This window comes from Protopterus annectens, chromosome 7.part1 (genome assembly GCF_019279795.1).
Source record: "Protopterus annectens isolate FY-2018-M chromosome 7.part1, PAN1.0, whole genome shotgun sequence".
NCBI lineage: Eukaryota > Metazoa > Chordata > Ceratodontiformes > Protopteridae > Protopterus > Protopterus annectens.
The window spans coordinates 54767833-54794305 of record NC_056740.1 but is presented as its reverse complement, the minus strand read 5'-3'; the positions used below and the strand labels follow the sequence as shown (position 1 = coordinate 54794305).

Below are 26473 nucleotides of genomic sequence, written 5' to 3'. Positions count from 1 at the left end.
GTGGTCAGGGCCTAGGCAAGGAATACAGTAAGAATTAAAATCTTTATGAGGTATTTGCGTTGCACAAGTAATGCAATTATTAACTTTTACTGCCATCGGTAAGGAGCAAGAAAAAGTTTCCCCAATGGGGTACTAAGCTTTAGTTGAAAACTTCGGTTCTGAAACTCGAAAACGAAAATTTCAGGAGTCGGCCGACCGGCACTTGAGAACTGCTTCTGCTTCAGGCACCACACGGCAAGAAAGACTGATGTAATGGCATCGACTGCATGTTTTATACCCCTGATGACCTGACGTCATGGAAGAAGGGACAGCAACCGATGCAGAACCCAAGACTTTGTTAATCAGGCCGACTGAGGGCTACCTGCAAGCAGATAACCCAAATGTAATGACTGCAACAGTGAAACATGAAGAACTTCACAGCAGAAGTGCAAACCTTGAAAATCACTCTTCTCCTTTAAACTTCTTTTTGCAGGGGTGGCAGGCCCACCCCCACTCCCAAACCTATGCAAACCAACTCAGAGATCACCATATTTTGGAGAAAAGGAAATATTCTGAGAAAAGGTACCTTAGTATATGCATGTCCATTCTTTAGGCCATTCAGTCATTCAGTCTATGTATTTCAGGACTCACTCTAGCGGGTCCAGACATTTCAAATATTTACTGTGTTGGCCCTCTCCCCAACGTGGTGCAATCTTGGAGTGAATATACATAATATTGCAAGGGGTGTGGGGGATGCAGAGGGGTTTTGTGCCCTTCAAAAAAAAAAAAAGAAAAAAGATGTTTCTTGTTTTACTGGCATTCAGGAAAAAAGACATTTTGATGTTTTAAGTTTCAAACTAATGCAGTTCAAGATTTTAGTGTTCTGATCTTCAGACAACCCCGTCTGACATAGTATGAATCACAGGCATTAAAATTAAGACCAAGATGACAAGTGGTCTAGATACTACAGAGCAAGACAACACCTTGCCAACTATGTAGCTGAATTAAAAGAAAGTTGGCAATATTAGGTTTGATACCACCAATCTAAAATGTAACCACCTTGTGTTTTCTGTCCATAACCTGGTTCTCTTTTAGGTCAGAACTCAAAAGAACAAAGGATCACTGATTTCAGAGTAATAACATTGAAAAAGTGAAAAGTCTCAGAAAAGTACAGGGTAAAAAAGCACAGAAGCTCAGATAGACATGCTCACAATAAATAGAGACCTTCAAAAGAGACTTCTGGAATGGGTAGTAGGTATAGCCAAAGGTATCATCTCTTTCAAAATGGTCTGTCTAGAAATAAAAATTTAACTTCAGAATTTGTGGAGGTCAACATCTCCCACAAGCCTGTTCCAGGATGAAGAGAAAAGTCGCCACAACAACATCAGTTCTGACCAACTACCCAATGACTTCTTCCTATAATGGAATTCAAAATAAAAGAAGGGCTTATTAGTTCATAAGACATAAACATGTGCATAAAACAAAAACAAATTCCCCTGTGACTATGTTAAACAGCAAAAGTTTGCTGTAGCATAGACTAGATCCAGGCCTACTGAATCTAGCTTTGTTTATATGCTTGTTGTTTGTTTGCTTGTTATTTCCCTGGAACGCTAATTCCACCTAATCTGCTTCTCAGCTTCTGTGGATCACTAGTGATATCTGCATTGCTTACTGTACTTATTTCCTTGTTTCACTTGAAAGAAAGTTACTGTTTGTCGTTTTTGCATTTAAGTTACCTGTAACACATTGCACTTAAGTTACCTGGCACTTGCTCACTAAAGCAATTATATAAGTCAGCACTAAAAATTAAAAGCACTACACCCTCACTCCCCACTGGCCCTTGTTTTCAATTATAAAGGAATTCCCAATATTATTCTAGCATGTCCAAAGGTCAGTTGTCAATCTCCTCTCCAGTCCAGCTGATGAATCTGGGAATCTTGAGGCAATGTTACAACTGCCTCATGTACACAGACAACCCTCTCCTCCACCCAACAAATTCCAACACATGTGAGAGATGCAACCATATAGCCAAACTGGAGGCTAAGCTCTCTCAACTCAGTACTGGCATAACCAGTCAGGAGGAGAAGGAAACCACACTCACTACAATTCCAGTCTCACATAGACCTACCACGACAGCAAACCAAACACATAATCACACAAAAACATACTCTGAGGCTCTAAATAAAGATCTGCCTAAGCAGCAGAGACCTCCAAAGCAGACAACCAAGCAACCGCTACCCCAAAACAAAACACGTGCAACACATATCTCACAAAGCCAATGTGCCGAACAGTCACAGCCCTTAAGACTAAACAACACACCTGATACACTTGTAATAGGTGACTCTGTTGTCAGGCACACTGACGTCCCGCTCACCAGGCTGAACAAGGAGAGGGTCACGGTGAGCAGCCTGTCGGGCGCTAGGATCTGCCACATAACACAAGCACTCAGGTCACTCCAAGGCAAGTACAAATATGACTCAGTCATTGTCCATGCTGGTGTGAATGACCTGAGACGTACCTCCCTGGACTACATGAAAAGATACATAGAGGAGCTCTCTGAGCATGTAGCCCAGGCCGGTATGACCCTGACCTTGAGTAGCATCTTACCCTCACCAAGAATGATGCCACAATATGAAGACAAGATGATCAATTTCAACAATTGGCTTAAGTACTGGTATCATTCAAAGGGGATCCAATGCCTGTCAGCTTGGGATGATATGCTCAACAAGCCACGATGCTTCGCTAGGGACGGCTTGCACCTGCCACCCCTGGGCTTTCGGATATTGGCAAAGGCTCTTGCTACCCCCATAGTGGCTTTTTTAGGCAAGGCTCAAAAGACAAACCCACCTCCATAGGTATCACAAGGGATAAGAAACTAAGAGTAATGCTACTCAACGCCAGAAGTCTAAACCTCAAGATGCATGCACTTGAAACTCTCCTTAGCATGGAGAACATCGATATCTGTCAAGTAACAGAAATCTGGTTCAGGGCTCCCGAGAGCACCCCAGCACTACCTCATACCATGCTTTTCGGCCCAAAACTTGGACCGAACCACAAAAGGAGGGGGAGTATCAATATTCATCAAAGATACCTACACCTCCAGGTTGGTGGCAAAGCACAAAGCATCAGAGACTATCCATGTGCAACTAACAGTGGGTAAAACTGCCTTCCAGTTTATAGCCTGCTACAGACCACCCTCCCAAACCCAGGAACCCCACTCGGCCTTCCTGACAACACTGGAAAATATGAAGGTCTCTCCAAACACCATTATATTGGGCGACTTCAACTACCCAAACATAGACTGGGAGCATTACTCTAGCTCCAACACCCTAGCCCAAAGGTTCCTAGAATTTATAAACTCAAATGCTATGGAACAACTTGTTACCACTCCCACAAGAGGGGAAAACATACTGGACCTGATCATCACCAACATGGGGACTCTATGCTCCAGACCAGAAGTGTATCCCTCACTGGTAAGATCAGACCATAAACTAATCTCACTGGATATTCAGAGGTGGAATCCTTCAAAGCCCTCGGGCCTGTGGAAAATACGGCCCAGACCGCAGAATCCTTTATAAACGCATTCTATGAACACCTTCAGGAATGCATGGATCATGCGATTCCAAATAAAACCAAGACCCAATCCTCCAAAGGCAGACGTCCTGTCTGGTGGACCCCAGCCATAAGCAAACTATACAATAGAAGGAGGAAGCTACTAAATGATAGAGCAAAATCCCAAAAAGGGAAGGCATCACTGATCAGTATTAGCAAAAAACTACGGGCACTCATAAAATTGTCTAAGGCCAGCTTCGAGAGAAAAATTGCACAGGACACTAAGGATAATCACAAGGCTTTCTTTAGTTATGTTAGGAACCTGGGTGGGAATTCCCAGATATGCTCAGAATTAGTCCAAAATGACAAAAAATACACTGAACCCACAGACATTGCCAACATCCTAGCTGACAGGTTCAGCGCAAACTCCCTCCCCCCCCCACACCAAAAGGGCAAATATCTATCCCAGCAGAGTGCTGCCCCCCTGACATCTCAGATGCTCAGGTAAGAGCCGCCCTCTCCAAAGCAAAAAACACAGCATCAATGGGACCAGACGGTGTCCCGGGCTGCGTCCTACATGAACTCCAAGAAGAGCTAAACCCAAATATAAAAGTACTGTTCAATCTCAGCCTTACTACAGGATATGTACCCAAAGAGTGGCGTACAGCAACAGTGGTCCCTCTCCATAAAGGTGGTGCCTCAACGGATCCTGGAAACTATCGCCCCATAAGCCTGACTAGCTTGGTCTGCAAAGCTATGGAAAGGATCATCATGGACCTCATAAATAAAGATATTGGGGGCCTACAGACACTGGATCCTACCCAGTTCGGCTTTGTTAAGGGCAGATCCTGCCTCTTAAACCTGGTTGATTTCTTTGAAACAGTCACCAAGGCCATTGACGAGGGGAAGGTGGTCCACACAGCCTACCTGGACCTCGCAAAAGCCTTCGATACAATACCCCACTCGGGCATTATAGATAAGCTCACCAGCTTAAATATAAACCCCTATGTCACTAGATGGATTGCAAACTGGCTCAAGGACAGAACCCACATGGTTAGAATTGCTGGAGCCATGTCAGACTCCAAACCAGTTACAAGTGGTGTCCCACAAGGCTCAGTCCTGGGACCTCTCTTGTTCGGTATATATTTCTCGGAGGTACAGGCCAACACAGAAGGACTGTGGCTGACCAAGTTCGGGGATGACTGCAAACTGGGTGCCATAATCGACTCTCCAGCCGACACAAGCATCCTCCAAAAGGGCCTCATAGAAACAGACAACTGGTGCCAGAGCCATGGCCTCAAGCTAAATGCCAAAAAGTGTATAGTCATCCCCTTTGGCAAAAACAAAGTGCCCACAAATTACCACATAGGTGGTAATCCATTAAGTACAGAAGAAGTAATTAGGGACCTGGGGACACAAGTTGATAGCAATCTCTCATTTGACAACCACGTGGCCAAAGTGGTTAGAAAAACATTTTATATAGCCCACCTAATCATGAAGGGATTCACATCTAGATCAGGGGAGGTCATCGTGCCTCTTTACTCATCCCTCATCAGGCCCATAATTGAGTACAATGCCCCTTTTGGGATGTACCTTACCAGACACCTGCAGCAACTGGAAAGAACCCAAAAGTACCTCACCAAGAGGATCAAAGGGCTCAAACAGATGCCATATGCTGACCGGTTAAAGAAACTCCAGCTCTACTCAGTGGCATACCGCCTGCTGAGAGGCGATCTGTGCCTGACGTATAAAGCCATGTCCAACCCGGAATTAATGGACATGCTGCACCTCAGAAAATCCAAATCCCATCGAGCTACGCGAGAGACTTGAACCTCAGCACTGAAATAAATAGGACATGCTGGAGGGACAGATTCATAACCCAGAGGCTCCCTTCACTCTGGAATAAAATCCCAGTCCAGGTTAGGCAGAGTCCCTCATTGACTCTCTTCAAGAGGAATCTTGATGAGTGGATGGGAGATCGTAGGTTTACCCCAGGTATCACTTCTGTGTCACTGTTAGACAGAGGCACAGTATACTAACCTCGAAAAAGGGCATAGCAAAATAAATTTAAAATGGGTGGAAAAGCCAAACACATTCTGGCTAGGCTTATAAATGCCCTAGGGCAGATAGCCTAGTATGAACCTAAAAGTTTATAATGCATAACACCACTTAAAAGAAGGGATAAATAAATAGCACTTCTCCAGAATTCCCACTGAAAGATTTACACACACTGCAATTATACATACCAGAGGCACCATACTGTAAGAGGACACCTGGCACAGTTTCAACAGCATTTTGAAAAAGGGTTGGAGAATAAACATTTTTTTACTAGTCTTGGTGAAATTGAAAACTGGATGGAGCAACAGCATGCAATTTTCATGCAAACATACAGTCAAAAAGTACAAAGGACATGAGACAGGAGGCTGGGATAGCCACCTGACTCTAGTGTTGATGTGACACCCTGATCCCATGTGCAAAAGTAGGAAACTGATGTTATGGATGGATGGGCAGAGAGAAGAAGCTGAAAAGACAATACAGAATTATTCAAGAAACCAGTTTATATACACATACATAAATAGTTTAAATGTTAACTGGTCAAATAATACAGTGGTCAACTGTAACTTCTTGTGCCCAGGTAAAAACACATTTGTGAAATAACCAAGAGCTGCTCTAACATACCTTGCAACTGCCCAGAATTTCACAATTTCCAGAATTTTGCCTCGATCTCTGCAAATTAAGGACTGAAGTTGTTAAATAATGAAAGACATTTGAGTTTTAGACTTCCTATGGTTCAGAGAATGCATGCTAATGCAAAGACTGGTATTCTATGGTTCAGAGAATGCATGCTAATGCAAAGCCTGGTATTCTAGCAACTGTTTAAAAGTTTATAAGAGCAGCATATAAAATCTGTCACTGATATTGGTCCATTAAAACATTACTTCCTGTCTCCTGAACCTAAATGACTTCTTTGAATCAGTCTCCAGAGACCTCGCAAAGGACTTTGTCACCATCCCCCACTCTGGAATCATAGATAAACTTACTAAGCTAGGCATTAATCCCTATGTAACTCGATGGGTTGCCAACTGGCTTACTGACAGAATCCACACTGTAAAAGTAGCTGACTCCAAATCCAGCTCCAGACAAGTGAAAAGTGGAGTACCTCAGGTTTCAGTCCTGGGACTGCTCTTGTTTGGCATCTACTTCTCAGAAGTACAGGCCAACACTAAGGGACTCTAGCTAACAAAGTTCACAGATGACTGCAAACTGGGAGTCATTACTGAATCCCCAAATGATGTGGATACTCTACAAAAGGGCCTTACAGAAACAGATGCTTGGTGCCAGAGCCATGCGCTCAAGCTCAACGCCAAGAAATGTATAGCTATCCCCGTTGGGAAAAAACATGTACCCCTGAATTACCACATAGGTGGCAGTACACTAAACACTGAAAGTGTGATAAGAGACTTAGGGACAGAGGTGGACAGTGGCCTCACCTTCAATAACCACATCGCCACAACAGTCATGAAATCCTTCTATGTGGCACACCTCATCACTAAGGGCTTTTCATCCAGGAAAAAGGAGGTCATTGTCCCACTGTACTCACCCTCATTAGATTCATTATAGAATACAACGCCCCATTTGGTATGTACCTCTCAAGACATCTGCAACTGGAAAGGCCACAGAAATACCTCACTAAAGACATTGGCAACCTTCAAACACTGGACCCCACCCAGTTTGGGTTTGTGAAGGGCCGATCTTGTCTCCTGAACCTGATTGATTTCTTTGAATCAGTCTCCAGAGCCATGGACAAGGGTAAGGTGGTCCACACAGCCTATCTAGACCTTGCCAAGGCCTTTGACACCATCCCCCACTCTGGAATCATAGATAAACTTACTAAGTTGGGCATTAATCCCTATGTCACCCAATGGGTTGCTAAATGGCTTACTGATAGAACCCACACTGTAAAAGTAGCCGACTCCAAATCCAGCTCCAGACAAGTGACAAGTGGAGTACCTCAGGGTTCAGTCCTGGGGCCGCTCTTGTTTGGCATCTACTTCTCTGAAGTACAGGTCAACACTAAGGGACTCTGGCTAACAAAGTTTGCAGATGACTGCAAACTGGGAGCCATTATTGAATCCCAAATGATGTGGATACTCTACAAAAGGGCCTTACAGAAACAGATGCTTGGTGCCAGAGCCATAGGCTCAAGCTCAATGCCAAGAAATGTATTGTTATCCCTTTGGGAAAAACATGTATCCATGAATTACCATATAGGTGGCAGTACACTAAACACAGAAAGTGTGATAAGAGACTTAGGGACACAGGTGGACAGTGGTCTCACCTTCGATAACCACATCGCCACAACAGTCAGGAAATCCTTCTATGTGGCACACCTCATCACGAAGGGCTTTTCATCCAGAAAAAGGAGGTCATTGTCCCACTGTACTCATCCCTCATTAGATCCATTATAGAATACAACGCCCCATTTGGTATGTACCTCTCAAGACATCTGCAACAACTGGAAAGGCCTCAGAAATACCTCACTAAAAGAATCACAGGCCTAAAGCAGATGCCCTACGCTGACTGCCTTAAAAAACTCCAGCTATACTCTGTCGCATATCGTCTACTCAGAGGCGATCTCTGCTTAACATACAAGGCCATGTCAAACCCAGAGCTGTTGGACATGCTACACTTAAAGAAATCCCAAATCCCTCAGTGCTACACGCTCCAGGGATCTAAACCTTGTCATTACAATAAACAAAACATGCTGGAGGGATAGGTTCCTGACCCAGAGACTCCCCAGACTCTGGAATAGATTGCCCATACATGTCAAGCAGAGTGCCTCTTTGGACCTCTTCAAGAGGAACCTTGACGATTGGATGGGAGAAAGGAAATTCACCCCAGGGATCACGTCAGTCGCCCTGCTAGACAGGGGTCCAGGAAAGTAAATAATGTGGGAAGAAATAGCCAGGGAATTGTTATGGCTAGGCTTGTATAGGCCCTAGGGCTGATAGCCTAATACCAACCTATGAACCTAAAAGAATCACAGGCCTAAAGCAGATGCTCTATGCTGACCGCCTTAAAAAACTCCAGCTATACTCTGTTGCATATCGTCTATTCAGAGACGCTCTCTGCTTAACATACAAGGCCATGTCAAACCCAGAGCTGTTGGACATGCTACACTTAAATAAATCCCAATCCCTCAGAGCCACACACTCCAGGGATCTAAACCTTGTCATCACAATAAACAAAACATGCTGGAGGGATAGGTTCCTGACCCAGAGACTCCCCAGACTCTGGAACAGACTGCCCATACATGTCAAGCAGAGTGCCTCTTTGGCCCTCTTCAAAAGGAATCTTGATGATTAGATGGCAGAAAGGAAATTCACCCCGGGGATCACGTCAGTCGCCCTACTAGACAGGTTTCCAGGGAAGAAAACAGTGTGGGAAGAAATAGCCAGGGAATTGTTACGGCTAGCCTTGTACAGGCCCTAGGGCCGATAGCCTAGTACCAACCTATGAACTTCAGAATTCTTGCACAAAGAAGCTTAAAATTATATGCTATGATCAAGTGTAGATGGTCACAATTATGAATGTTCTTGCAGTAACAGTGACTTTCCATCTATGAAACATTTGCTCTTAATCCCATGTTTGTGCAACCATGGAGTTTTTATATACATAAGTAAAGGGGTGTGCAGGATGCAAAAAAATGTTAGAAAGATTCTTCTTTTAGTGTGCAAAGAATGCTGACTGATATCAAAAGATGCTGCAATGTGTGACTGTGGATTGTACTGTTGTCTGAGTAGTTGTAAACTTTGAGCTTATGTGTTTGTTAGTAGAAAGTCTTGCGTACACAGCTCTTTGGAGGTTTCAAGTATGTGTGCTGGTTTTGTGTTATGAAGTTATACAAGGTTTTGTTGTTACTTTATTACTGCTCATTTACATGGCTCTGCTAACTTGTCAGAGTTTGCTGGGTATGTACTTAAGTGTTGCTTATTTTTGTGATGATTTTTACAATGCAGTCAATGGGTTATGCACCCAATCATATTTCTGTGACTGCATTAATTTCTAACACTTTCTTACTCAATTATCTGACAAACGCTCACATACATACAGCCACCATCACTTTAACTCAGCTGGGAACACTAGAGGAGCAAACATCTCAACTTAATTTATGTAAGCTTTCTTCTGCATTCAGCAGATGAACCTACTTATGTGAGGCCTCTCTAGCTGCCCATAGTTGCTTTATCCATCCAGCTCTGCAATAGCCCTATTTCCTTGCTTGCTTCCAATAGCATATCTAGGGTGAGTACAAGGGGGCAGACACTCCAGGATCTAAGTTTTAGGGGCATAATATACAGATGCCAACTGGTTCTCAGTGCATTACTGTCATTCATACCTCTCAAGTGTACCTCATTACAAGGAACGCACCTTATTCGAGGTCTTAAAAAGTTAATGTTCCTCAAAGTTCCACAATGAAAGGGTCTGTCACGTTCAGTGTTAGGAATTTCTTAACCGATAGCCATGGTAAATAGAAATGAATAATATTAATTAATTAAAAGATCTTTTTTATAAGTAAAACCAGCATATTTTAACCATCATATGACCTTCCTAGTTGAAGTTGCTAGTAAGCCGTTAGTAAGTGTTCCACATTTTGCCCATTTGTCCTACATCATGAGGGCTAGTGTTCTTCATTTTGGAGAAGGGAGGTTGACAGCTATGCTGTCATTCAAAAATGAATGCTGGCATTGCATTTGCAGTCAGAACTGAAGTGATTCTTTAGTGCTCTGTTTGTGGCATAAACAGCAGTATTTATTTTTTCACTCCTCAAGATTGAGGAGGGGACTTTTTTGCTTTCCTCCTTGAGGAAATTTGAATGGGGGAAGGAGCACCAGATTGGGAGACTGCACCAGATGCCAGAATAACTAGCTACACCTTTGGTTGCTGTTATCCCAGGACAAGCCAAGTTAAATGTACAGTTTGGCAAAGCTTGGGGTTTACACATTTTTGCAACAGCTATGTAAATCATTTAACTTAATTAGCTGTATTTTCTGGTTCTTAGACTTAACCATTTTATAGGGAGATGATCAGGGTTGGTTGACAGATTTTCCTACACTGGAAGTTGCATATGTAACAGAGATCTGCTCTTGCCGAACAGACTGCAATACAGTTCCACCTACACCTTTAAAAGATGTACGCTTTCCTACTGAACACAGTTAGCATACAGGATTAGGCGTAGCTGTAGAGCATAAAGGTGATGTACGAACGCACACACTCAGAACCAAAAAAGCCCCAATAGGAATGGAATACCTTTGGGGACAAAGGAGAACATGTGCATCCAGAAGGAAAAAGGAAGAACCCCTTCAGCCAGGAGGGCAAGAAAAATACAGGGCAAGAGCTAGGGCAGAGGGTGAAGGAGGGAGGGATTGAATACTGTAACATTAAAGAGAAGGACATTTACTGTTATGGTAAGATTTTACACAACTGTACTATGTCCTTCCATATCACTGTTGCAGTATTCTTCACCTAAGGAAGAGTACAAGAGTTTAAGCAACTTGGGAGGAAGAAGGCACAGAAAAGCCCTCTACAAACCCATGCAGGACAATCCTGGCACAGCCTGCCCTGGCCCTGGAAATAACATCTAACTTGTAATGTTAAGTGAAAGTATGAACAGAGGACCAAGTATCAGCCTCAAGAATGGAGTTGCTATCCAAACCCTTGAAAAAGGTAACAGAATAGGCAACCACCCTAGTAGAATGTGCCTTTACACACAAAGAAAGACATTTCTTATGAAAAGAATAACAAAATAAAATTGCCTCAGAAATCCAGGATGAGAGGGTTTGCTTCCTACTATTTTTTAGGTTTTATTATATTTACTTATACGTACTGAGGCTATAACAGTACTTGTATATGTTTTAATAGTATTTAAATTTGATAAATTATGATTTTACGGTTTGCCAGGATGTTTTTTCATAGTGTATTTTATTATATGTATGTAATTCATAATGTTTTAGATTATTGCTGCGATGAATACCTGTGGCCACTAGAGGGTAGCAGAATACTTCATTGTTTTTATCTACTTTAGTAAGTTTTTAGATTCATTCATAGATTCATAGATTATTACAACTGCGGTGGTGGTGCTGTGGTAGCGTTGTCGCCTCACAGTTAAACGTTGCATGTTCGATTCTCAGTTAGAGTGTCTTCTGTGTGTCGACATGCATGAATGGGCATTCCTTTGTTGAAGGTTGTGCATTAGGCCCAGCAAGCCAGCACGTAAGAATCTACTGCCAATCATTAGCGGACCGGAGTTCCGCTGTGGCGACCCCTAACCGGGAAAAGCCAAAAGACAGTTTATAGATTCATAGATTATTACTAGGCTAACTGCCCTCATGGACCATTTTTAAGCCTAGCCAATTACCCCCTGTGAGAATCCCCTGCACCTTGTGTTTCTAAGGTAAACACCTTAATCATTACGCCACCCTCCCACCCCTAAAACATTTTACCACCATGCGTTTCACTGCCAAATCTTGAACCCAGGACCCTGTGCACTACAATCAGAACAACATACCCCTATGCCAAATCATCAGCTAAATAATCATCCTTTGCAAGTCTCGAACCCAGGACCCTGCACACCACAGCGAAAGTTATTTACCACTAAGCCATGTCAGAAATATTTATATTTGTATTTATTAATATACACATTTTACTATTAGTATTACATTTGTATATTTACGTGGGGTTTTGCTAAATCCTCAACTGATTGTAAATGTTCTTTTGTAACTGCACATTTCACACTGTATTAAGGGTTTTATGTTTCTGCTTTATTTGCATACTTACTTGTTTTTACTTAATTATGGTAATGAGTGATGAGGTATGTAGAGTGATTGGTTGATTTCTGTATTTAATTGAATTTGGGAGAGAGGGGGATGATTCTATGTCTGAAGAAGTTTGAGTTTCTGAATGAAAAACATCATGAGGCAGTTAAGTGTTTAACTTGTTTGTTGCTGTAATAAATGTGGTTCCCCACACTACAGTTTCTTGTGGTTCTCCAGCTGATTTGAGCCTGTTATTGTAGTTTGGTCTGTGGCTGGCTCTCCATTCCTTTAGTTTTCGTGGTGCTTAGAAAAAGCCAAACCAAAAGTCTTGGTATGAATGGCAACGAAAAAGCTGTTCAGATTTACAAATAATTTTAATTTTACCCAAATAATATCTGAGCTGTCTATGCATATCCAAGGTGTGAAGAACCTTTTCACTGGTGGACTTCGCAGAAGGAAAAAGGAGAAGGGAGATAAATAAACTGAATAAGAGACAACTCATTGACCACCTTGGGCATAAAAGAATGATTTGTACAAAGAGACACCCTGTCTCTATGAAAAAACAAAAAAGGAAGCATAGCTAGGACAGCCTGATGTTCAGACACTCTCTTGGCAAAAGTAAGAGCCAAAAGAACAGTATTCCAACTACAGTGTTGCAAGAAAGCTGAAGAAATAAGCTCAAGTGGAGCCTGGGTCAGTTTTTCAAGTACAAAACTGAGGTAAAAAGAAGTTGGAATAAACTTCCTGGGAGGCTTGATATGAAGGATGCCTTTAATAAACTGCTTGACTTCAAACCTAGAGGCCAGAGGAGGATTCAAGGGTAGACGAGCAGAAATTGCTGACAAATTAGCTTTAACTTAAGAATATGCCAAATCCAGCATGGAGCAGATCATACAAATAAGACATAACCAGAGGAATTGCCATAGATATGGATCCTAATGGCTAGAGAGGCACCAGACAGAAAATATTTTCCATTTGGACATAAGATTTTCTGGTAGTAAGTTTCCTGGCCCTGTTGCAGAACCCGGCGCACATCCTCAGAAAAGCGGTACCGAAAAGGGATCAAAACCCTATCACTTACAGTGTCAGCTGAAGAGTGGACATGTGAGGATGGACAAAAGATCCCTTTGTCTTGGGTGAGAAGATCCACCCTGGATAGGTGAGAAAGAAGGGGGAATCAATGCTGTCTGGGACAAAAGGAGCCACCAGAAAAAATTTTGGGAGAGTCCTGCCTAATCTTGTGTAGAACTCGTGGCAACAGAAGGAGTGGGGGAAAAGTATACAGAAACATTCCCTTCTAAGGAAAAGGCAGGGGTTGTCCACTAGCCAAGGCGAGGACACAGGACTCTGGAACAGAACAGAGTAAGTTGTCTGTTCAAAGGAGGAAAAAGATCTACTTGGACAATGTAAAGAGATCAAAATAGGAGAGGCCACCTCCACTGAGAGGTCAGTCAATAGCGGACTCCCCAAGGGCTCTGTACTTGGTCTGCTATTTTTTGGCATCTATTTCTCTGAAATGGAAGCAAATGCTAAAGGTTCATCACTGACTAAGTTTGCAGATGATTGCAAGCTGGGGGGTTATAATACACTTCACAGCAGACACTAGCATTCTTCAAGAAGGTCCATCTCTGACTAGCAAATGGTACCAAAACCATGGTCTTATACTCAATGTTAAAAAATGCGTAACTGTACCCTTTGGAAGTCAACCATCCCAGCTAATTACCATGCTGATAATACGTTCCTAAGAGTCGACCCAGTAGTAAGGAATCTCGGTACGCACATAGACAGTAGCCTTACCTTCGACCACAACATGGCCACAGTGGTGAGGAAATTTTTATGTTGCACAATGTGTAAGTAAGGTGTGGCATCTAGGTCCAAAGTGGTTATTATCCCACTGTACTTTTCTCTTATTAGACCAACCATAGATTATAATGCGCCCTTTGGTATGTACCTGACCAGGCATATGCAAAAACTAGAGCGACCTCAGAGTTTCCTTACAAAAAGTAAACAAGGTGCAATAAACCTGCTTTATGCAGAGTAACTTAAAGCTCTTTCCCTCTACTCAGTCTCCTATAAACTGATGAGGGGTGAGCTATGCCTGGCTTACAAGACATACACAAACCCCACGCTTATGAGTTTCCTACATATTCATAAGTCAAACAGTACCATAAATACAAGGTCTAGGGACTTGAATTTTGTCTGTGACTTAAACAAAACATGCTGGAGAGACAGACAGGTGTGTCCCAGAGACTGTCCCTCCTATGGAACATGTTTCCCATCCACGTGAAGCTGAGACTGTCTATTATCCAGTTTAAGCGCAACCCATACCAGTGAAAGAGAATCAGGAAATTTACACTGGGCCTGGCACCCGTGTCCTTTATGGACAAAGGTAGCTTTTAAATGTCTGGCTCTTACAGGAAAACTTGGTTAGCCTTAGAAATCCACCCCCCCCCCCAGGTTATTAGCCTAGTAACAATCTATGAATCTATAAGACATCTCTGTGAAACATTCTTGTGCCCCCTGCTTGTTGACATACCACATTACATTGCATGATGTACCCAAGTGTTCGCTTCAGTGAAAACAGCTCCAAAAAGAAATATTAAACATTTTGTGCTCCCTTTCCTGTTATCTTTAGATGTGTGCAGTTACTGTTGTTGATATGCAAACATGTTCAGTAATTCAGCTTATAGCTAATTCTCTTTAATAAGGCTCCTGGAACTTGTTTTCAATGTATTCCAGCTTTGCTCAGTGCTCCTACTTTTCCTGGGTACTTTCCACTCATCTGAAACTAGACCATGTTGATAATGAACAAGGGACAAGAGCCCATGACTAACTCCCTCCCAGCTCCTCAATTTAAATCTCTCTCTCCCTCTAAACAAAAGTAAAGCAAACAGCACTGAAGAAATAAATTCAATGAAACCTCATTAAACAGAAATTCCAGAATGTTTAGACAATGTAATTCTACTGACAGAACTCAAAAATACACTGATGGAAGAAGAGTTGTGGTCTTTTCAGACCACCTGGAAAAAAAAAACAAATGAAGTGCAACAAAAATGCAAACTTGACTAAATATGATTTAGAAAGTTTAATCTTCACTAGTGAGATACAAGAACGTCAACAAGTCTTCTTACCTCTGTATCATCACTGTAAATATAGTATAGGACCCTTATGAAAATATCCTCAGAGATGTTATGGATGGTCACCACTGGAATACTAGGTTGAGATTGCAGCTCCCCACTCTCACAGAAATGATCTTCTAGCAATGCCTTGAAGTAATCACTGCGCCCACAGAAAAATGACTAAGGGGAAAAACAAACAAGGGTCCTTTGTTACACAGATCACAATCAAAATTATAGTTTACAAAACATTATAGATGATTATACACAAAAATACAAGCAACACAAAAACAAATTCAAGGACAGTGAGCTCTTAACTATGAAAAATCTACTTTCAGGATTTTGCATTTACTTTCTTTTCATATTTTTGTATTCATTTTCATTTATTCCACACTACTTTTCTCCACCTTAAGAATATTTGTGTTACACAGCTAAGTCAATGTTATGAAAGCAGTTGTTCTTCTTTCGGCTTTTCCCGGTTAGGGGTTGCCACAGCGGAACTTTGGTCTGCTAATGATTGGCAGTAGATTTTTATGATGCCGAGGTGCCAGTTCGACGCCCAACCTTCAACGAAGGCACGCCCACTCACACATGTCTTTCGAATGCCACTCGACTGCGGGGAGGACATGCAGACTCCACACAGAAGGCGCTCCAGTGGAGAATCGAATGGGAGAACCTCTTGCTGTGAGGCAACAATGCTACTGCTGCACCACCGCGGCTTCTCAATGTTATGAAAGCAGTGCTGGTTGTTATTCTCAACTTTTCCACATTATACAGAACACTAGGCAGAATGGACACGTGCAGGCATTCTATGGTGCCACATCTGACTTCTTCAAGCCTGGCTCCATGGTGCACAGAGATGGAGCTGTAACTGTGATCCAGGTGACCAGGGGGTTGATTAGCGGCATTGCTGCGGGGGTGGGGGGGAGGCACAGCCTACCTGTCTCTCGGGCGATTGTGCATAATCAGCAGCATTTTCCTCAGTGCAGACCTGAGAAATACACCTAAGTGTTTAGTGGAATGCTTAGAGGGAATGCTATTTGTGGAAGTAAGTAGATGTTTCTCACAGCCAGCCATTGCAAGTCTTCCACCCTGCTGTTTTGATAGGTGCAAGTAAAGAACTAGAGCTTAAAAACAGAAAAAGTTCAAACTACCTCTGATGACTGTCAAAATGATGGCCCCTCCCAGTCAGCAACAGCCCTGTTAATGTAGAAAAAAAGGTATCCATGTAAGCAGATGTATAGGAGGGGAAAAGACAATTAAGCATCTTTCACACATCTTCCATTTACCTTGGTATTCATTTCCCCTAACATTCTGTTTCCAACAACAGCTTGTCAAAGGCTTCTGACCAGAATCAATATGCACACAGAATGAAAAAACAAAGTACAGAGTAATTTACTATGTTATATTCTGCATAAAACCTATTTTGATCATCCTCAGGTGTAAAATAAAATGCTTAAGTCTCATTACACTATGTGGCACACCAATTCATTTTTTTCACACACACTATTAAAATGAAGAATTTTGTGCTATAGAAATACTTTCAATATTATTCTTGTATGTAGTGACTGGTAGTGGCAGACAATGAATATAACCTTGTGTAGAACCCGTCAATGATAACTCACGAAGATAAATGGACCTTTCTATAAAACACTGCATAAAAAAAAAATCAGAAAATGGGACGGAACAGCCCATTGTTGAACACTACTGCCCTGCTCAACTTTACTTGCTCTAACCAGAAAAAGCTAAGTGATACTACAAAGGCTGAGTCTACTCGTCATCAAAAAGAATATACCTGCTGCTCCCACCTGGCTCCAGTTCTAGGTAGAAAAGTCAGATGCACCCTAGTTTACCCTTAACAATACCTGTCTGTTCTTTCCCTTTGCATCTTACAGAGGAAGCAGAAGGCTTCAAAGTCTTAACAGCTACAAAATATAACTTCTACGAAAAACTAATGAGACACAGACAAAAAAAAGTTGCTTTGAATGCAATACCAAAAGATAACAAATAGAATTACCTAAGACAATTAACACACCATCAGGACCTATCTTCATCCATGTACCTTATCTGGATCAAGTAACTTCTTCAATCACATATATAACTAGACCATAATTTACTTAGCGGCTATGCACTTCTACTCTAAATGGCTAATGAGCAGCTAAGACCTGAAAACATCAAGAGTATACAACTAAGTCAGAAAACAAGGACGCATGCAATCATGACCTCCCCACTAGGAAAAGTGACCTACCTTTCAGCATCTTCAACTTCCATCCAGCCTATGTTCCAGACTGCAAACAGTAGTCTTACAGCTCATTAATATGCTAGGAATACTTTCATTTTAATATTCCTACCCTGAGATCATTCACGTTTTTTTAATTTCTCCAAATCTTTTGGGTTTCTAATACCCTGATGGGAATGGACCCCATTCCTAAGTCAAAGTACGATTAAAGTTCATGAAATTAGTATTGTTTTAATCTTTGATGTCAGCCAAAAGTGCACTTTGCAGCACCTGCAATGTGCCCAGTAATGATGACTCCTGCAATTCATATGGAGTTACATGTATTGGTAGCATATCTAAATATGACTGCAGATTCTTTTTATAAGACCCGTTGCTCCTACTACTATTGGAAATGTCTGGGTATCTTTCTTCCACACTGTTCTTGTTTCTGCTTGCAAATCCTAATATTTTATGACTTTGTCTCTCTCTACGCAAGACACTGTAGTCACCGGGCTTGTCAATTTCAATGATCGATGATACTTTTGTCTTCTTTTCTTGGACCACTATATCCAGTTTTCTAGCATTTATCTTTTGAACTGTTGGTAATGGGTGATCCCATGTGATATAAACTTAATCATTTTCTATGATGCTTTGTGGCTCATGTTTCCAGTGTTTTTCAGGCACGTCAATACCATGTTTGCTCAATCCTCAGTGCAACAGTCTTGCCACATTATTATGCCATTCAGTATACAGCCCTTCTTCCATTAGCATGTCACAACCAGCAACAAGGTGCATGACTGTTTCCAAAACCTACATTTGTCTGTTTCGCCCACATGTTCAATGGACTTTGTAAACCAGCGTGTACGTAGCCCACTATCTTGGGCTGCCAATATTAACCTTTCATCTTTTGGTTTGAATTTGCCTCTCCTTAACCATTCCTGCGTTCGATCCTGATCAATGTGAGGTTCTTCCAGGAGTTTTCTATACTTGAAACTATATTTATGCATTTTCCACATTTCTTACCTTCTCATCTGATTCTTCACCTTATATTCTTTATATTTTGTTTTTTGGCACATTCAGTTGCTGCCTGATTTTTATCTACTTCTGATATGATTTCCATTTCTGCTTGACGCCAATATGCTTCTGCTAAATTAAGCAGAGAAGTCATCTTAGATTTATTCTCTTCCTGCTTCAAAACTTTCACTACATTTGGGTCTTGTGAGGTCAGCAGATATGTGTGGAGTCCCACGATTGCAGATCTATACATGTAATCAATTTCAAGGAGGCCCATACCTCCTCCGGAATGGTGAATATATAATCTTGGTTCCTATCTAATTTATCCAAAATGTTTTGAGAGCAGTTAGTCACTCCAAAACTAAGTTAGGACAGGAAGAGCAAATTGGTTAATAGCTTGGATTGTATTCCTAGATGTCAGTACTGTTTTCAAAATTAATTTAAGTCTCTAAAGTATTCCTTACTAAGTTTTATTCGCATTTGTTCATGTTTTACTGTTGATCCTTCATCAATTCCCAAATATTTATACACTCCCTCTTGCTCAAGTTCTTCTATATTGCATTCTTGTCCCAAACTGATGTTTTACTGGTGCTGCAGTTTTCCTGCTTTAAAGGTCGCTTTTCCACATTTATCAAGACCAAATGACATTCTTATATCATCTGAAAAAGTTTTAACAACCTGCAGCTGTGCTTTCAGTTCCTCATCTGATGAGCTATACAGTGTTAAATCATCAACAAAGAGAAGATGAGAAGTCTTTACACTTTGTTGTTTTCTTGGAGCCAAATTATACCCATGGCCTAAGCTGTTAAGTAAACAGCTTAATGGGTTAAGGGCAAGGCAGAATAGCAATGGTGACAGAGAATCACCCTGGAATATCCTCTGAATATTTATCCTTGGGATAATAATCTGTTCTTTATCGTGGCTTAATTGCAAAGTGGTCTGCCACTGTTTCATGGTCACTGTAATGTAGTCGATCAATGTAGGATGCATCTTATACATTTTTAAGCACTCTTTTATCCATGAATGTGGGATACTATCAAATGCTTTCTTGTAGTCAATCCATGCCATACTTAGATTGTTCCCCTTTTTTACAGTTCTCCACTATGGCTTTAGTTAACAAATGATCCTTTGTTCCATATGACTTTCTTTTATTGCCCTTTTGTTCTACTGCCATAATTGAGTTTTCTTTTAAAATGACTAAACTCTGTCTGCATCAATTCCCATGTATAGTTTATACATTGCTGGAACACAAGTTATTGGTCTATAATTTTTAGGGTAGCTTGCTGGTTCACTCAAGTAAGAGCATTGTTTTGCCGGTTGTTAGCCAGGTTGGTGTCTGTTTGGGGTGCGAAAATAAATAGTTCTTACTCATGGCTAAATCTTTGTGCAAAGATGTTAATACTTTTAACCAAAAGTTAGGTACTGCATCTGGGCCTGGGGTTTTCCAGTTAGAGGCTTTTCTTAACTTTGTTTCAGTCTCTCTGGTTGTTACTTCATTCCATTTCATATCTAGCACCTTTAAACGTCATATTCTTTCTTTTACTTTTTCTATCCATTTAGCATCTTTGTTATGTTTCACAGGATCTTCATAGATACTTCTCCAAAATGTAGCATTTCTTCTTTTTTTTGGCAGTCTTTTAATTCATTTTATTTTGCTTCCCAGTTCTCTATACAACTTTTTTGGGTCATCAATAAACTGCTTATTTTGTACCTTTCCTTTATATTTATCTGTGTATCTTCTACATTATTCCACCTCTGCTGACATTTTTAGTTTATTTGCAATACTGCATGATAATCCTGGCCTGTTCTAATACTACGCATTACTTTTATCATGTCTATCTTTCTTAATATTTTTGTTGATCTATTCTCTCTTCTGTATTCTTCTAACAGTGACACTTCTTGTCTTAATTGCTTTATAGTTTTCTCTATTCGATACTTCCAGAATGGTATTCAATTGTATTCCTTTCCCTTGTTACCCTGTGTTCTTGTGCTAGAACTTTATCAGTTATTAATTTAGCTGCACAGTATTATATCCTGTTTACTTCTGTTACATCACATGGATCTCTATGGACAGTCCTATTACTGCATTCATTTTAACAGACTTCTGACTTTTTTGGTTTTTGTTGACCTTCTGCAGTCTATTTCTCTCATTGATCTTAATACATTTATTTATGTCTATTAAATCAAGCAACTCTTCTCTTAGCTCATTTTCTTCCAAACTGAGGGCACATCCCTTGTTTTCCGTTTCCTGTGGGCATTCTATAGAAAGTTCTATAGCATCTTCCTGTGGCATCTTCTCTTCAATTTCATCCTGTGCCATACATTGCTCTGTCACATAGGAACTCACTGGCCTCTCACTCCTCAATGTTGACTGCATCAGAATTCCCACAGTTTCCTGTTCCTTTCCTTGCTGTCTAGCTTCAAGTGAATGTTTATACTGGTTTCCTGAGGGAAGCTCCAAAATATCTTAATATGGCACCTGACCAATTGCTTCCTGTTCCACTGGTTACCCCTTAATATGGATATCCATTGCTCTATCCTGTTGTGGTGCTTTCTGCATTCGATTTTCCACAGTGAATCCTTCACTTTGCAGGTACTCCATAACCTCAGTTTCTATTTCCTTAACTTCCCAGTACTACTCTCCTTTTCTTACTTTTCCTCTTTGTCTTATTATTTTTTGTATTGCAAAGTTTTCCATGTCTGGATTCCTTTGCCTGTGTTTCTCTTCTAATATCTTTGGTGCTGCTCTTTTTGTATTGGTTAGTTTTGCTTTCCCCTTTGCATAAATATTACACCATATAAAATCTATTTTTCTTTCCCGTGTCCATATTTCTTCTTCAGATGTCTCCTGATCTTCCAGTTTCTCATTACTTTGGGGGCTCACTCCATCACGCTGTGATGTAACCTGTGTTAGACCTACACCAAATCCTTCACTTCGCAGGCACTCCATAACTTCAACTTTACTAATCTTCTTTTCTATGTTCCATCTTTGAGATTTTTTTTTTTATTGTGAAATTTTCCATATCCGGATGCCTTTGCCTATATGTCTTCAAATATCTTTGGGGCTGCCTTCTTTATATTCATTAATTTGGCTTTCTCCGTTGCATAAATATTGCACCACATCAAATCTCTCTTTCTTTCCCATGTTCATATTTCTTTTTTATACTTTTCAAATATCTCTAGGTTTTGTTGTTTATATTTTTGCACTTTCTCAGATGCTTCTTTTTCCAAACAGATCAAAGTTTCTTGATCTATATACTCTTTTTCACAAATCTGTTTTATTCATGAATGCAAATTTTCATTTGAAGCTTCTGACAGTTTTTCTTGTTGAAGTATTTTTCTTTCTTCAAATTTCTCTCAATCATTTTATATATCTTGTGTCTGGAAATTCTGGGCTTTTTGCATAAGAGTAACAATGCATAATTTCTTTCTTATCCTCAACAGTCCACTCTATCATCTTTATGGTTCTTCTCTGGCCTATCAGTTTTTGTGATTTTTGTGGACTGCTACTTCCTTCTACAACAGGGGCGCCCATCCTCCCCCTCGGCCTGGCCCCATTGTACGAATGTTTCCATATTTTGAGGATTGTACACTCTCATCTTTTCCAATCCTGGCACCAGTGTGCCTACCAGGATTGGACATTTTTTATCCTGGGTCTTGTGCACCCTATCTTTTTTTTAGTTTTTGACCTACTTCTGTCCATGACATATGCTATATAAATATAGTCTATATATCAGTGTTGCCTTGGTGAGATTTTGTGAAAAAAACAGGGTCTACCTCGTGAAGGTACTCACCAAGGCTTGAGGATTAATTCAATTTCAGCATTACTACTCCTCTTTGCTTGCTGACTTTTCATCTCTCCATTTGGACCCCACTGGGGGGGGGGGGCATTCACCCATGTACTACTCCCCTTTGCTTGCTGACTTTTCATCTCTCCATTTGGACCCCACTGGGGGGGGGGGGGGGCATTCACCCATGTAGATGTGATTGTGCATATCTAGATCTCAATTTTGTTATAGTGCTTTTGGCTTCATATTTGCAGTTATATTTTTTAACCTAGTGAGATACAGATTACTGACAAAAATTATTATTGAATTATTAAAGCATTATTGAAACAAAGTTCATCCCTGTCCATATTCAAATGCAACTTGGATCTATGGGTGGGAAATGTAAAATATATCCCAAGACTTCCCCTTGTGCTACTAATGGACATAGGCAGCTCCTATATAATTTACCCCATGCATAAGTCCCCTCAAATTATCTATGGTATGATCCCAGTTATTCTCACTATGGGTTATATACAATTATTGACCATGGTATGGGTAAGGCCAATCTCTAAACAAATGAGATATTTGAGCACAAACTGGCTAGGCTTAAAATTGCGTGCAACAACAGCTAGCCCAGTACTTACTTATGAACCTATGAAAAGCAACAAGTAAAAGGCTAAAATGGGACAAATAAAATAATATACACCATTTCTATAGTGGCACAGGAGATTTATCAGTTTTAAAATAACTATATTAAAATGCATCACATCTCACTCTAACACCATAATTAATAAAGTTACACTGTCAGTTTAAAAAAGGATATGGAATACTTTACATGTTCTACTCTATCACCATAACCAGCACACTTAGGGCATCTTGAGGTTTGAGGCTTAAAACATGTAGTGAATTCAGCCTAATATACCGTACCACTGGCCTCAATTTTACTTAAGAAACATGTATCTGAAGTTTTCCACTTGGGAATAGACCTTTGACAGGGATTGTCTTCTACCTACAAAGCCTTGAACCTTGCCCACTATCATTATGAATAAAAGGATGGACCTTTCCCTGAAGAACATGACTCTTACTAATTTATGTGTGGGAATGAGAAATTACACCCTTATAAATGCCAATGACATGATGGCAATTCCAAATAACAGCTACCTCCTCTCACAATAAAAACCTTAAAAGGCTTTTCATTGTTCTATGGATTAAAACTAAATCTGCCTGCCATGAATGCACCTGTTGGTAATTTTTTCCAGAACACATGCTAGGCCTGAAAAACTATAAAAGACTGAAGCCCTCTTCCATATATCCATTCAATGCCATGTTCTTGTCTAGATAAGTTATGAAGTACTCATATTCCTTAACAGTTTAATATTGTATATACAGAAGCAAGAGGACTCAAGATCCACTGCCTCCATAGTTCTAACCCCACAGAACCAGCCAACTTAAGGATTAGCCCCACTCAGACAAAGAAGCTAACAAAAAAAAAAAAACATGGGAAAAAATGGTGCAAAACAGATACCTGTTGTATGAAACAATCATCACATGGACATCAAGTCTTCGGTTTTGCAGAATGGTCTGCATTTGTTGGTCTAGTACAAGCTTCTTCTAGCTGGTAAACTTCCTCTATAATATGTTGAAAACAGGAGTCCCTTGAAGACTATCTCCATTTTTGGACTGATGCTTCTTAATGAAGCAGAAAGGTAAAAGAGCAGTGAAAAACCATAATCCTTATACATGTAGACAACACATCATTTTTGCATACACTTTATAACATCAAGTATACCAAACAGAAGGTAAGGAAAGTTGTAACCAGCAGCAAAAGAATGAAGACTTGTCATTACTTTGGATACTTCACATAATCAAGGTTCAGATAGTTTCTAGCTTGTGGATACAAGCATTGCATCTCTGTTATTTGTAGATTTTATTTTATTTATCCTTTGTTGTCAGGATTAATCCCATTAGGCTAGTAGCTTCTTTTCAGGGGACACCCAAGGTGATATTTATACTTCTAGGAGAAATTTTTCCAGGGCATCTTGAACTTCTCCTACTATTTTTGATTGGTGCAGTGGGATTGTTTACATGCATCTGAGCTACCACCAACTCAAGTAATGATTATGCTATCTTCTTGGCCTCAAGTGACTGTGATGTCCAGCATGCACTGCAGAAGTCCACTGTGACTGGAATGAAAATCAGCATTTGTAAATCTCAAGTCACGGTCTACTCCCACAAAATAGTGGACTATTTCCTGCAGCTGAGGAAGGAGCAGCCTCCTAGAGTAAAGCAAATTAAAAATCTCAGGGTTCATGAATGAAGTCAGAAGGGACTGGGAGACTAATCAGCAGACTGGTGGGGTAAAGAAGCACTGCAGGTATTGTAATGGACTGTGGTATTGACCTAGGACGGCACTCTTAATATTCCAACTGATCTAGGTCTCCATCCTTACCTTCTCTTGTAAAGCATGGGTAATGACTGAAAAAAGATGAGATCAAAAGATACAAGCAAGGTAAATGTAGTTTCTTCACATGGTTACTGGGGTTGAACTGTGTGGCAGAGTGAGAAGTGTGACAATCCAGGAGTATCCTAAAATAGAACTAATGATTCTCAGAACTGTAAAGAGCCATCCAAGATGGTTTGTGAACCTCCTGATGCAACTCTCTGGGCACTTTCCCCTCAAGATGTACAAGGCATAGTCTATCTATTGAAAGGCTGCACAAAGGTAGACCCAAAACACACTGGAGAAATTACCTCTCTCAGTTGGCCTGGGAATTCCTCAACAAGCTCCTCGAAGGAGCTGAAGACTGTTGCTGGTGATAAGGAAACATGTTCTGCCCTGCTAATCTTGGTACCACCCTGATTTCCATAGCAAATGTTTTAGAAAATTAACTTCACATAATTACTGTAATTGTCATTCTTGCAACAGATACTCTAGCTTATGAACAGAATGCAACTGATGAATCCTTTTAGATACTGGAAAAACAGATTTAGCCAAAGACACATTGAAATAGGAATGCCAAAAGACAAGCATGCCCTTGACAGGACATCCAGTTAGTACTGTTTAGTGATTGTGTGTACATACTATGTCTTATATATATATGACATCAGCAGATATACTGAAAAAATGCATGAAATCTATTTGTTTTAACACTCATCATATCAAAAACAGCAAAATCAATGTAGTTTTACTTTAGTTCACTGATAGGTAGGCTACCACAATTATTTTGGCTGACATCATTTTGGCAGGCTTTTAATTATCTGTTTGCCTGTTTGTGAACTGGAGGAATTCAATGACCCACATGGACCTTTTTCAAACTCAACCCAAGGCACTTCTTGATTAAGTAACTTACTCAAAATCCTCTGTCTATAGCCAGATCAGTCAGCTCTGTGATAAGGTGAAAGTAGTTCATCAATCTACTCCTACTAAAGCTTTCATCATAAAAAATGCAACAGGGTACTTTGAGAGGCTACACACATGCATTCCCCCAGTTTCATATTACTTACCCTAGGTGGGTAAAATCTGTGGCAAGTACAAGCTGCAAAGCACTGCTGCTGCAACAAACAGCCTAAAAACATTTGTCAAAATGATACTTTATAGGATGCCTTTATATTATTTTTTTCAAACTACAGAATGAAACCTAAAGCAATAATGCCCATTTGCCCTGTGGAAATGTACAACTATAAGACTCTGTTGAGCTCTCTAAAATTTGAGAGTTTTTCAATAAGGGTTTTTTTCTATCCAGATGATACTGAAGCTGTCAGCCAATGTATGTTTACTACTTCAAGGAGCTTTTGTAGATAAGGTTTCCCTAAAGGACAAAAAAATAAATGGCAGAAAGCATAGTTCTGTAAAATCTTACCATAACCATAGATGTTCTTCTCTTCTATATGCTGCATTATTCATAACACGAGGAGGTCTGCCCCCAGCTGACTCGTACGTCTAGCCAGTATACAAAAGTCTAATGCTATTGTATGGTAGGTGCGATGCTGCACATAAGCTAGTGAATGTTGGCC

The 26473-nt window shown here is 40.6% G+C and overlaps 1 protein-coding gene across 1 annotated transcript in view; it reads right to left on the bottom strand.

Moving 5' to 3' along the window:
- The window catches only part of ABTB1 (ankyrin repeat and BTB domain containing 1), a 1282257-nt gene that overhangs the window by 175628 nt on the left and 1080156 nt on the right, over positions 1 to 26473 (bottom strand). Inside the window, exon 10 of the mRNA XM_044078542.1 lies at positions 15476 to 15643. Within this exon, the coding sequence (XP_043934477.1) occupies positions 15476 to 15643 (168 nt within the window). The remainder of the gene's footprint in view (positions 1 to 15475; positions 15644 to 26473) is intronic.